This window comes from Mus pahari, chromosome 8, assembly GCF_900095145.1.
Source record: "Mus pahari chromosome 8, PAHARI_EIJ_v1.1, whole genome shotgun sequence".
In the NCBI taxonomy this organism is placed as follows: Eukaryota; Metazoa; Chordata; class Mammalia; order Rodentia; family Muridae; genus Mus; species Mus pahari.
The window spans coordinates 12,110,986-12,124,168 of record NC_034597.1 but is presented as its reverse complement, the minus strand read 5'-3'; the positions used below and the strand labels follow the sequence as shown (position 1 = coordinate 12,124,168).

General features: G+C 34.8%; 1 protein-coding gene across 3 annotated transcripts in view; it reads left to right on the top strand.

The window, feature by feature from the left end:
* The window catches only part of Ppp3cb (protein phosphatase 3 catalytic subunit beta), a 48,988-nt gene that overhangs the window by 26,033 nt on the left and 9,772 nt on the right, over positions 1 to 13,183 (top strand). For 2 of the 3 annotated variants that reach the window (XM_021203275.1, XM_021203274.1), the window contains exons 9-10: positions 1,439 to 1,564; positions 6,434 to 6,511. In XM_021203275.1, coding sequence (XP_021058934.1) covers positions 1,439 to 1,564; positions 6,434 to 6,511 — 204 coding nt within the window. Of the gene's footprint in view, positions 1 to 1,438; positions 1,565 to 6,433; positions 6,512 to 11,476; positions 11,504 to 13,183 lie in introns of all 3 variants that reach the window. The other variant, XM_029541740.1, reaches the window with a different exon arrangement.

Below are 13,183 nucleotides of genomic sequence, written 5' to 3'. Positions count from 1 at the left end.
TTCCTGATTTTGTATTTTTTTTTCTTTTCTCCTTTAAATAAAAAGTCTAAAAGGTTGGTATTAGCCCATAATTTCTGAGACTATCATTAAGATGTTTTTGTTTAACATGTGAGTTGTATAAGGGGAAAAAAAACATGTTTGTGAGTTAGTAAATGGTAACAGAGCAGGGTTGCTTTTTGTTCTATGCTAACTAGAATTTCAAATGTTGGATTTAGTGTCTCCATTTCAGTGCTTTTTGTTAAAAGGGAGCGGAGGATAGTCCATCTGATCATAAGGTGAACAGGCCTTTGTGTCCATACTTCCCTACGATGCTGAATTAATCCATCTGAGACCCAAAGCACTAGACAGATTAATCATGAACTGTGAGCCAGAGTAAAACTTTATTTCTATGTTGAAAAAAATCACATATTTATATTTATAAAGTATTTTAAACCTTTTTAATGGTTTCATATGGAATACATTCTCTGATCTTTAACTTTTAAAAGATAGACAGGGTAGACATTTTTATTACATCTTATAAATGAAAGGTAATGAATTGCATGGCCAGCATATGCTGTACATTAGTTTTGGATATATCCCTTCTAATTCTATGTTCCATAAAGTAGTATAATCAGTATCTGAAACTTAGGTAGGTAATGGTCATCTTATTGTATTGGGACATTAGAAAGATATCTAAAATTGAGGTGAATATGTATTCTGGTATTGTTTAGTTATACCATAATTCTCTTCTGGTTATTTTAATAATTATTTTTTCCTAAATGAAGTAAAATACTCCTTTGAAATAGTTCATCTGATTTCATATACTAAGAGTAAGAAACACATTTATACACTCATAATTTCTAAATTGGTGAGTTTTTTATTTGTTTGCTCTATTGAATTTAGCTGTTCTTATTAGATTGCCTATAGTTAAAAGGATCTTCTTTAATGTCTCATCTTTGTGCACTTTAAAAAAGAACTAGAAAATTGCTCATGGCCCTTCTGTGTTTTCTATAAAAATTGATATTTACAATTTTGCATTTAGTAACAATATATGTTCATCATTGGATTATAACGTAAAACAAGCATTCTGAAAGGAATCTGAAAATTTTATTAATAATCATTAAACATTTTATACTTTTAACATATTTTAAACTGGACATGGTTGCACATGTCTTTACTCTCAGCATGCAGGAGGCCTAGGCAAGTAGATCTCTATGAGTTCGAGGCTGACCTAGTCTACATAATGAGTTCTGGACCAGACAGGGCTATAAGTAAGACCCAGTTTACAAGAGGTAAATAATGTGTCATTGCAAAAAGAATTCATTCCTGTTTCCCACTATCTAACTTGGATCCTACTTGTCTCTGTATCTCCCTCCTCATAAACAGTTACTATGTTTTATATATTAATGTCTTCAGGCTCAAGATAATTTGTTATACTGATGTTTAACTTCCCTTGCAGCTGCTGTACTAAAGTATGAAAATAATGTGATGAACATTCGACAGTTTAATTGCTCTCCACATCCTTATTGGTTGCCCAATTTTATGGATGTCTTTACATGGTCATTACCATTTGTTGGAGAAAAAGGTATGATTTTTGTTTTTGTTTTTTGGGGGCTTTATTTTTACAAAATAACAATCTCTTAGATTTACTCCAGTTTACTATCACAGATACATACTTGCTGGAGGAAATTGAAGCCTGGTTCCACTGTGCTTACAGCTGTACTTGTGTCTGTGGGTGTGGATATGACCGCCTCAAAGATATTTTGGTTTCAATGTTTACAGCCCCCATGAGTGAGGCTGTCTGGGGGACTGGGAGAGGATTTATAAATAGCCTGATGTTGTCTTCAGCTGTTGGATTTTCTTTCATTTTGAGTTAAGTGTAATTTTTATAGTTAGCTTTGCTTTGGAGTGGACACGTCTGTATTCTAATACCATTTGTGGAGATTTCACAGCAGTTCGTGGAGAATTTAGTTACTGTTACTTTGGCAGTATTCTCAGTGGAGTAAGAATTCCAGGCCCACTGACAATTCCCCTATAGCAAAAAATGTTTTGTTTTTGTTTTAAAGAAATGATGCTTTCTGACATGTTGAGAAATAACCATTAGAAATTTTACCTTTGAGAAATAATCATTGGGCTTTGAAAGAGATAAATGCTGTTTAAAAATTTTTTTCCTAGTTGTATAGAATTCTTAGGATTTTGTTCCCCTTTTCACAATAGTGTTCATTCTTTCTTCCTCCCTTTTTTTCTTTCTTTCTAAACGGGGCAGTTCATCAGACTCTGTCAAATTGACAGTGTGAGAATACAGATAGACTTACAAAAGCACTTGTTCTATATCCTCTCTATTTTTTCACACTTCTTCCATGTTACAAAATTTGTCACCTTTGCCAGGGCAATTTTGGGTTCTAAAATTCAGAGTTAATTACATTCTATGTATGTATGTATGTTATGTTATGTTATGTTATGAGTTCCAGTAGATTGCCTTTACTCATTTACTCAGTAGGTCTGATGTTAAGTTTATATGGAGATAGAATTACCTATGTTAGCATTTGAGAAGAGGACTAGTTAAGGGCTTAGGTGAAAGGGATGCATTACACTTATAACCTTCTATCTTTAGGATATGAGAAATAGTTCAATCATAGCATCATCAAGCTAAGGGAATTTAAGAATTCATCTTGGTCACTGTGTTGTCTCTAGGCTAGATTGCAGCTCAGTTACTTTTAATTGAGGTTGGAGTATGGGGATTAGAATAAAGCAAAGAGGAAAGGGATTAATTTGTACATTCTAATTTAGTTGTCTTATACCTCCCTGCACTATTTCATAATATCTAATGTTTCTGCTATGAGTGTTTAAACAAGTAGAGATCACAGCTTATATTTATTAATTTTTATTGTCTACTTGTTGAGAGATCAGAAAATTTAAGCTGACTTCTATTTGTCTGCTACAAGTGAAGAGAGGATGGAAAGTAGTAGACTACTGTTGATATTCCTACATTTGATTGCTGCCAGATGATCTTTAGTTCCTTTCTATTAAGTTTTTTAAAAATTACATTGTGTGTGTGTGTGTGTGCGCGCGCACACGCGCGCTTTTGTGTATGACACGCATGTTCACATGTGTCATGCACACATGAGGAGGCCAAAGGAAAATGTATGAGAGTCAGTTTTCTTCTACCATATTGGTCTCTGGGATCATGTTGGGTCACCAGGCTTGGCAGCAAGCATCCTGATCCACAGAGCCGTCTTGCCAGACTTTGGTAGTTCTTTTGCTATTCTAATGTATCATATAATTTTGTAAGGTTTGGAAATGGTGAGCTGCGTGTCTCAGAACAAATAAGCATAGCAGTGGGAGTAAGAGGATAGAGGCAGTAAGGAGTTTGAGGCCAGCGTAGGTTACATAACAGTACTCTCTGTTCCTCAGACCTGGATAGATGGCTCATTAGTTAAGAGCATGAACTGTTTTTCCAGAAGACCCAAATTAATTTCCCAGCACCTGTATCAGGTGACTCACATCTACTTGTAACTGCAACTCCAGGGAAGAACCAACACCTTTGTCTTCCAATAATGCTCTGCCTCCAAGAAACAAACAATCTCTTGTAAGGTGTGGAAATACTGTAATTTTATGAACATTTTTTCCTGTGGATGTCTTGTAAAGTATAAGAAAGTAAATCTGAAAAGGTTGGTGGTGTCAGTAAGATGTTTCCAGCTGGCAGAAGTACTTGCCATAAAAACCTGACCTCAATTAACCCACCAACCCCAAATGGGAAGAAGAGAATCAAAGCTTCCCCCCCGACCTCCACACATACGTGCCAAGACTGTGGCACGTAGGTGCCTCCTACATGTATCATATACACAGTAACAGTGAAATTAATTTTTTTTTAAGAATTTTTTTTTTTATTTATATGAGTACATTGCAGCTGTCTTCAGACACACACTAGAAGAATTCATCGGATCCCATTACAGATGGCTGTAAGCCACCATGTGGTTGCAGGGAATTGATCTCAGGACCTTTGGAAGAGCAATCAGTGCTCTTAACCACTGAGCCATCTCTCCAGCCCTGAAATTAAGTTTTTTAAAACTTAAAAAAGAAAACAGAAGGTTAGTAAAGCTAGGAAGATAGGACTTGTTCCTGTAGTAGTGTCTGCACCGAGGAGCCTGAGCAGAAGTATTTCTGCAAATTTAAAGCCACATTGTGCACTTCAGGTCATCCAGGGCTACAAGAGTGAGACTTATGGCAATTCCCTTGTCTTCAGCCTCCAAAGTATAGGATTATAGTTCTGACTCATCTCCTCTGTTTTCAGAACTGCTTTGCAATTTCATTGAAAAGAAAATCAACAACAACAAAGAAAAATGGAGCCTACGTTTCTTTGTTCGTTTGTTTTCCCCAAAATAAAGGTTCTCTGTGTAGCCTTCACTGTCCTGGAACCAGTTCTGTAGACTTGGCTGTCCTTGAACTCAAGAGATCTGTTAGAGTTAGGTTCTATGTACCTCATGCTGTTTAACATAAACGTCCCTAAATTAATGGCTTTCTTGCCTCATTCTCCCCAGAGAGATCTGTCTGCCTTAGCCTCCTGGGTGCTGTGATTAAAGGCAGGTGGCACCACTTCTGGTATGTCCAGATCTTTATGTGGGTATTGGGCATTGAACTCAGATCCTCATACCTGCACAGAAAAGTTTACAGATTAAGCTCTCTCCCTTGTCCTGGTTTTGGTGTCTGTTTTTTAGACTAGGTCTTACTATGCTGCTCAGGCTGGCCTGAAACTTGTGATCCTTGTGCCTTAGCCTTATAAATTTGATTATAGACCAGTGTGCCATCACTCCTGGCTTATGTAACATTTTAAAGGTCTATCCATATTGAAGACTGAATCTGGACTTCATTTCTCTTTATGACTGAATAGTACTATATTATATTGTGTAGATACACTACCTTTTGCTTATTTATTCATAATTATGTTTCATATTATGTGTTTATATGTGTGTATATATTCTAGATGTAATCTCTTATTAGATAAATGACTTGCAAATATTTCCCCCATTCTTTGGGTTGGAATTTTACTTTGATGATAGTAGTTTTTGTTTTTTTGGTTTGTTTATTTATATTTTAATTTTTATTTATTTACTTTTCATCCCACTCAGTGCCTCCCTACCGGTCACCTCCTTCCAGAGTCCTTACCTCCCCTCCCTTCCCCTTTTCCTCTGAAAGGGTGGAAGCCTCTTCTGTGTATCCCCCAACCTTGGCAGCATCAAGTCTCTGCAGGACTAGTTGCATCCTTTTAGGCTAGACAAAGCAGCCCAGCTAGAAGAACATATCCCACAGTCAGCAACAGCTTTTGGGATAGCTCCTGCTCGAGTTGTTCGGGACCCACATGAAGACCAAGCTGCACATCTGCTGTGTGTGTGGGGCTGGAGTAGTGGGGCATAGGTCCAGCCTGTGTATGTTCTTTGCTTGGTGGTTCAGTCTCTTAAGTACCCCAAGGGCCCAGGTTAGTTGACTCTGGTGGTCTTTCTATTTCCTTTGGGGCCCATAGTCCTTCCCCCAATTCTTCCATAAGAGTCTCCAGTCTCCATCTACTGTTTGGCTGTGGGTCTCTGCATCTGTCTGCATCAGCTGCTGGGTGGAGCCTCTCAGAGGACAATCATGCTAGACTCCTGTCTGTGAGCATAACAGAGTATCATTAATAGTGTCAAAGATTATTGCTTGACCATGGTATGGATCTCAAGTTGGGCTGGTTATTGGTTGGCCATTCCGCAGACTTTGTTCCATATTCTGTCGGAAGTTCTGTGATGGTTTGATAGTAGTTTTGGAAACATATTTGTACTTTGTCTTTGAAATGGGATCTTCTTATATTGCCCAAGCTAGAGCCAGAGCTGAGGTGAAGCAGTTCTGCTTCAGTGCTGTGAGTAGAGCATTGACACGTGCTTCTGTTGCTTGTTTCAGAGGTTTGTGATTTTGATGAAATTTCATCTAATTCTTAAGAATTAATTACCTAGTTCATAAATATTTACCCCTATTTTTTTCCTAAGTATTTTGTAGTTTTAGCCCTTTGGTTCCATCCTGAGTTAGTTTTCATATTAGTGTACTATGGGCAGGGAGGGGGTCTGACTTGTTCCTTTTTAGTAGACATTCAATTTTGAAAACCATTCCGTGTCTGCTGAATTTTTTGGCATCCACATTAAAAAAAAAAAAAAAAAAATCGACCGGGCGTGGTGGCGCACGCCTTTAATCCCAGCACTCTGGTGGCAGAGGCAGGTGGATTTCTGAGTTGAAGGCCAGCCTGGTCTACAGAGTGAGTTCCAGGATAGCCAGGGCTACATAGAGAAACCCTGTCTTGAAAAAACAAAAACAAAAAAAAAATTTTCATCATTCCTGCTATCATGAGGTATATTGAATTATTGCTGTATATATATATGTGGGCAATTGTATGTTGCCATCTAACATATTCTCTTTTCTTTTTGAATAGTGACAGAAATGTTGGTAAATGTTCTGAGTATTTGTTCTGATGATGAACTAATGACAGAAGGTGAAGACCAGTTTGATGGTATGAATACTCATCTTACTATTTCTATTATGAAGTGATACTTCCTTATCTACTGAGTCTCTGTACACTCTATCCAAAAAAAAAAAAAAAAAAAAAATCATTGCTTTCCCATCGCTATCCTATTTGATTAAGTGAGAATTTACCCACCCCCTCACCTCAACTGTACGCATGCACACACACACATTTTTGTTGTTGTTGTTTTGAGAATAATTTAGGTAGGTCTTTTTTTTTTTCTTTTCTTTTCTTTTCTTTTTTTTTTTTTTTTTTTTTTTTAGTGGTGTGTGACTTTTAGGGAAAGGGAAGTTTGGAAGAAAGAATAGAAACAAGAAAATGGAGAGTTGTTCTTGATGAATACAGAGATTACTTTTTGAAGAGGGCATTTAGTACAGTGTTCATGGCTCATCTCCAAACTCCTACTATTGTAGTCACTTCTTTATTGATGTAGTTTGTTCTCACCATAGTGTATTTATGTTCTAAAAGACCCCTTGCTGATTTGTTAAAGATTTTGGAAGTTTGTTTTTTCTTTTCTATAGAAACAAGGTTATATGTGGTTGTTAGCTCTTAACATAAGCCAACAAACTTGTGTGCCTTTATACATATTTATAGTATGTATAGAGGAATGCCATTAAAAATTACCGGGTTTTATGTTTTGAAATTTTTACTTAAAAATTTAAAGCTGGGCTGGTGAGATGGCCCAGTGGTTAAGAGCTCTGACTGCTCTTCCAAAGGTCCTGAGTTCAAATCCCAGCAACCACATGGTGGCTCACAACCATCCATAACGAAATCTGACTCCCTCTTCTGGAGTGTCTGAAGACAGCTACAGTGTACTTACATATAATAAATAAATAAATATTTTTAAAAAAAAATTAAAGCTACTTAAATTTTAACAGAGAAAATATAAAGATACAATGTGTCTTACATACATCTGGTTGGCCTTAAAACTCACCCTGTAGTTGATGACCTTGAACTCCTAATCCTCCACTTCCTAATCACTGAGATTATAGGCATGTGCCATCTTCCTTGGCTTTTTCTATTGTGTTCTCTGATTACTGTACCTTTATTAATAATTTAAAAGCAAATTTATGTTAGCTTTTTGGGGATGGGTAGGATAAAGATTTTTTTTTTCTTCTGAGTTTCTATTTTAAAATATTTCATCATATATAACTTATTTTTCCCTTAAAAATATAAGTAGTTGTAATTTTTGTATCACTGTGTCACTAGGTTCAGATACTAATCCCTTATGAGTGGCTCTGAGGCTTCAGGCAAATTGTTTACACTTTTGGATTTATGCTTCCCTCATCAATCTGAGTATAATAACTATTAGTGTTATAGTTATTGAGATAATATTCAGATGATGATTGAAATAATTCTTGGCACATGCCTTGTATGTTTTTCAGTTTCTTAAGCTTTCTGTCAATTTCAGTGGGTGTTTTAATTGGTTTATGTTAACTATACGTCTAGTATTTTGAAAATAATGTTTAGCTTTCAAACTAAGATTTCTTATATAATTAGTACATTTACTGAAATTTATTCCATTGAATTTATAATTATTTCAGTTAGAATTAAATTTTTTGACACTTACAAAGTTAAATTGAAACTAGTATTTTTTTTAATTCTCACCACTACTCAACTGCTATATTTAATATCTTCTTTGTATTCAGGAATTCATTATTGTTTTAAAGGTTTGTTTTATATCTAGAAAGATGGGTAGATTTTTTTTGTATGGTAACTTGACTTGTATTTTTATATATGACTTCTAAAATAAGTCCTTTCCATTAGGCTGGTAGTATTCTCTAATGCTTGCCATTGTTTACTTTCAATGTTGTTATTAATTAGTGTTGCCAATACCATATTTAGTAGGAGTAGTAATAGGTTAATTTCTTGTAATAAAGGAAAGAAGGTTTTATAGTTAAGGCTAACTTAGTACTTAGTTTGAGTACCTATAATTTAGATGAAGATAGAATAACCAATATTTAAAAATTTAATAAGGAATATACAAAAGGTTTTATTAACTGTTCAAAACAAACTGGGAAAAGAACACAATTTATCAGCTGCCTAAAGCATAGAAGTATTAGAATATATATTCCTTTTCAAGAGCTTATATTTATCTTAATGTTTTCCATCATAAGATAAAAATCATGCCAGTTCATTTATTTGTTGTATTATTCTTGCATTCCAGGGATGAATTAAATTTTATTATTAAAGAGGCAGTATTGATGAAAATTATTTTTTTTTTTTAGAAACTTATTTATTTATGAGTAAAATGAACAAATACATAGACACATAGCAGGATACTACACAGAGACAAAGTTGACATACCTTTATCTTGGGGTACTATACTTTGGTAATAGAAAATGATTCCAGACATATATAACCATATAGAAATCCAATAAACAAAGTATAAACAAACAAACAAAAAAAAGAAATCCAAAAAGGAACACTAAATCAAAGAATAGTAAATCAAAGAAAAAATTCAATAGAATAACATAGAAGTCTTGTGATATAGTATTTAGGGAAACAAACATATGGTAAAACTAAAAAACTAAATAAAAATAGAGAANGAGTGAGAATGTTGATTGCCAGGCAGAATTAAAGATAGGAGATAAGAGTAATTCTGGAGGGAAATTCACTAGTTATNTTTTCCCTTTGTAGGAACAGGACTACATATGTCATCATAGTTCTTTATACTTAATGGAGATTTATTGACATTATCTCCTGTTTTTTAGTATCTAAAAAATAAATATTGTTTTGAAAGATCTTTCTAGAGTGGCCTGCTTCCATGAAGAGGCAGCTCAGATTCGACATGGAGACATGAGAGCTACCAGCAAGTTTAGATGAAAATTATATTGGTTTAGTAGTATCTTTCACTTTCATTCATAGCTATATAGTCTTGAAAAAGCACCCAACTTCTTTGGATCTTCTCATTTATAAATTGGAGAGAACAGAAAAGATGACATTTCATTCTCAAGTAACTTGTACAGTTTTCTGCACCATTTATGACATTGTTTTTTTTTTCTTTTTTTTTTTATTAGATATTTTCTTTATTTACATTTCAAATGCTATCCTGAAAGTTCCCTATACCCTCCCTCCGCCCTGCTCCCCTACCTACCCACTCCCACTTCTTGGCCCTGGCATTCCCCTGTACTGGGGCATATAAAGTTTGCAAGACCAAGGGGCCTCTTTTCCCAATGATGGCTGAATAGGCTATTTTCTGCTACATATGTAGCTAGAGACAGAGCTCTGGGGGTACTGGTTAGTTCATTGTTCTTCCACCTATAGGTTGCAGACATTGTTTCTATGGGAAGATATATTGAGTTCTCTTTTGTATTCTAAAAGTATATCATTGTCAGCATCACAAGTGCATTTATTCCTCCTTTTTTCAGCCTTTCAATAACCAAGTATTAGTAGCAGAAATTCTGAAGGAAAGTTAAAAAATTTGAGTCCAGGAGTTTATATAGGGGAATGGGAGTGGTTTGGGAGAGAAAGCATTGAAAGAATGCAGGAGAGTGGAGGGTGTTAGGATGGACACTAAAGTTCAGCATAGGATCCAGAAAGGAACGACTGGAAGCGCTCCTGTCCCCATGCTTCCATGCATCATCCCTCTTACCCTGTCCTTCTTTGTTACTCCTTTCTACTTTCCTTTCACCATGATGTCATGACTTTTCTCTTTTCTATCTCTTTTCCTGTACCTCAGTTAAGCCAGCCTAGGGATATGGGGAAATCTTTGATTTAGAAAGAAACCTTGGTAGATTGGATTTTGCTACAGAGATCGAATGAGGGTTCAGTTTTTCTGTAGAAAAAGGAAGAAAGTAGGTTTAGAGATTTTTCCAGTAGCAGGAAGCAAGAGTATGTTTTATAGGCTCACTTTTAGAGATCTGTTAAAGTGGATTAAGACTCTTATTGATGGCTCTTTGGTACGCTCTGTATTGTTTGCTTAATGCTTGTATGGGTTGTTTGGTTCCCCCACCCCCAAGATAAACATAAACATTGCATAAAAATGTGTAGCATCCTTTGTAGCGCTGTTAATCATGAACAAATTTTGAACACTAATTTCTATGATTTTAGAATGCATACATTTCTTTCAAATGCTTTTGTCTTCAGTTTTTGTAAAAGAAATGCATAATCTATGTATTATAGTGTCACTAAGTTAAACTCTAGGTCTGGTTAAACTCTAGTATAATCATGTATCTTAGCAATAGAATATAAGATCTGAAAAACTCAAACCACCTCTACTGCCTACTCTTAAAGCTATGTACTTTGTTTGAAGCAATCTGTCACACTTTTTATAAAAAGATGTTCAGTTTCACAGATTAGATTGTAACAAACAGCACATTGTTAAATTTGAATATATGCAAACATTCTACAATTCAGATTCAAGAAATCATTTTATCTTGTCATGGAATGTGGGAGACTCAACTTTTTTTTTATGGGGAGTGGTTGAGGCTTTTCACTGAGAAAAGTTACCTACATTTCCTGTATATGCTACAGATTTTGCATATGTTGGTGTCCTTGAAGAACCACATGAGTTTGTATCTTAATTTGTGTCATTGCTTTTTACTTAACATACTTTCATGGGTGGCATATTTCCTTAGGGTTATGGCTATAAGTGTGTTGTTGTTAGCACAATCTTTTATTGGTCTTATGTGTTTTCATGTTTTTTTCCTGTCCCTAATTATGTCTTTTCATCAAAAATTACAATCACTCTGTTCATAATTTCTTTCTGAACACATATCCTTTAAGAAATCTTTGCTTTAGAGTTCTATGCTATAGCATCTGTCTTTTATTCACCAAATTCTACAGTACTACATTTTTCAAATTTTCAAATATGAGGGCCTTCATTTTTCTCCCTTTCTTTCAACATCCATCCTTCAGTACCACTGCCAAGTTAAATTTCTATCTTTTTATTTGTCTCAACCACCTTTTCTCCATCATTCACTTCCTTTTTTCTGGACTCTCCATCTGAAGAACGGCTCATATATGGCAATAAAAAAGGTACAGACCAGACAGAGTAACATTGTTTTGAAATATGACTTTATAAGTTACTTCATGTTCGTGTAAGTTGGCACATTCATTGACCAATGTTTTGAGAGTCTTTTTGGGCCTTGTGCAAATTTAGCTTGACATGTGAGTTAGTATTTGATGTTTTAGAAGTCATATTCCAAGACATCTGTCTTTCTGTGCATGGAAATAGTTTTCCCTCTTTTCATTCCTCTTGTTTTAAAATTTCATTCTTTTGCTTATTTGTAATGTTTTGTCCTTTTTCCTGCATGATTAGGGGTGTTTGATTGTCTTATTTCCCCAAAGTACTTTTACAGTGGACATTTACTTTAATATGATGCATGATGTGTTTGTAGACTGATTTTTAAATCCTGATTTGTACAGTGTGTTTATATTTCTTAAGATTTTTAATTTTAAATCAGTATAGTTTTTTATATCATTTGGATTTGCAAGTATATAAATTAAGGCTGAAAAGACAAATGTATATTGTTATAGCCATCCTTCTTAACCTACTACTCCATACACAAATCAAACTATTTTAAAATTTCTACCAATTTAAAAATAAAATCTGTATTAATTTATTAGAAGAAAATCAGACTTTCTATCCTTGGAAGAGTTATTTAGTAAACTCAAGGGTTTGGTTTTTGGTTTTTGGTTTTTTGTTTTTTTTTTTCATATTTTCATTTGTTTTTTTGTCTATAAAATAAGGAAATATACTTGGTGTGTCTTCAGATTCTGATATTCTTTGATACTTAACCTTTTTAGTTAATCTGAAGAACACGTCTTTGATGCTGTAATGACCGCATAGTTTTGGGAGTGGAGCTTCAGTGCTCTATATTATCCTTTAGAGAATAACAAATAAGGTAACTGGAGCCCTGCTCTCTAAATACATGCTGTTTTCATCCTTGAACTTGGGGCCTTTTTTTTTTTTCCTGTTTTCATTTTAATTAGCTCTAGTTATCATCTTAGTTTTTAATTTTATGTATTTGTAGTCTGTTTGAATTTTAAATGAAATGCTGTCACCTACAACAAGACTTCTGATTGTTCAGACCTCATACCTAAGGTTTATTTTGCTCTAGCATCTTGGCCTTTCCTTGACCTTCTCCTCAACAATGGTGCTTCCACATGCGTGTTTTCATTGTGTTGAAGCAGAGGTGCAAGGAAAACACTCTGATCCAGAGTAACTCTAGTTGCTATATATGTGGTAACAGGACTGAGGTTATTGTTCTTGCTGGAGACCAAATGAAGGAAGAGTGATCCTTTGAGTCTGTCCAGCCAAGGAGCCAGCTCTTTTGTTGTATTCTTTAGCCAGCTTTTCAGGGGAGTCTTTTCTTAAGTGTTTATCTCATATCTGCCTATGGTTTTTAAAGCTTGCATGATTTTAGAGGACAGCTAGTCCATGAAGTTAAGAGATATTCATTGTTTCTAAAATACTGCTTGTGGTCCCTACTTTGTGATCACCTTTGTAATTATTGTTACTTTCGTACATTTTTTTGTAGATTAACTTAGAGTAAAGAAGCTTATTTTTTTTTATAATACGGCATATTTCTAGTATGCATGTTAAAGGCTTTTGTGATGAACAGAAGCCTTCCATTTGTCTTAGTCTGCATGCCATAGGCTCCTATGAAAATGAAAAATTAGAGAATTGTTTCTATTGTTTCTATATTTTGTCCT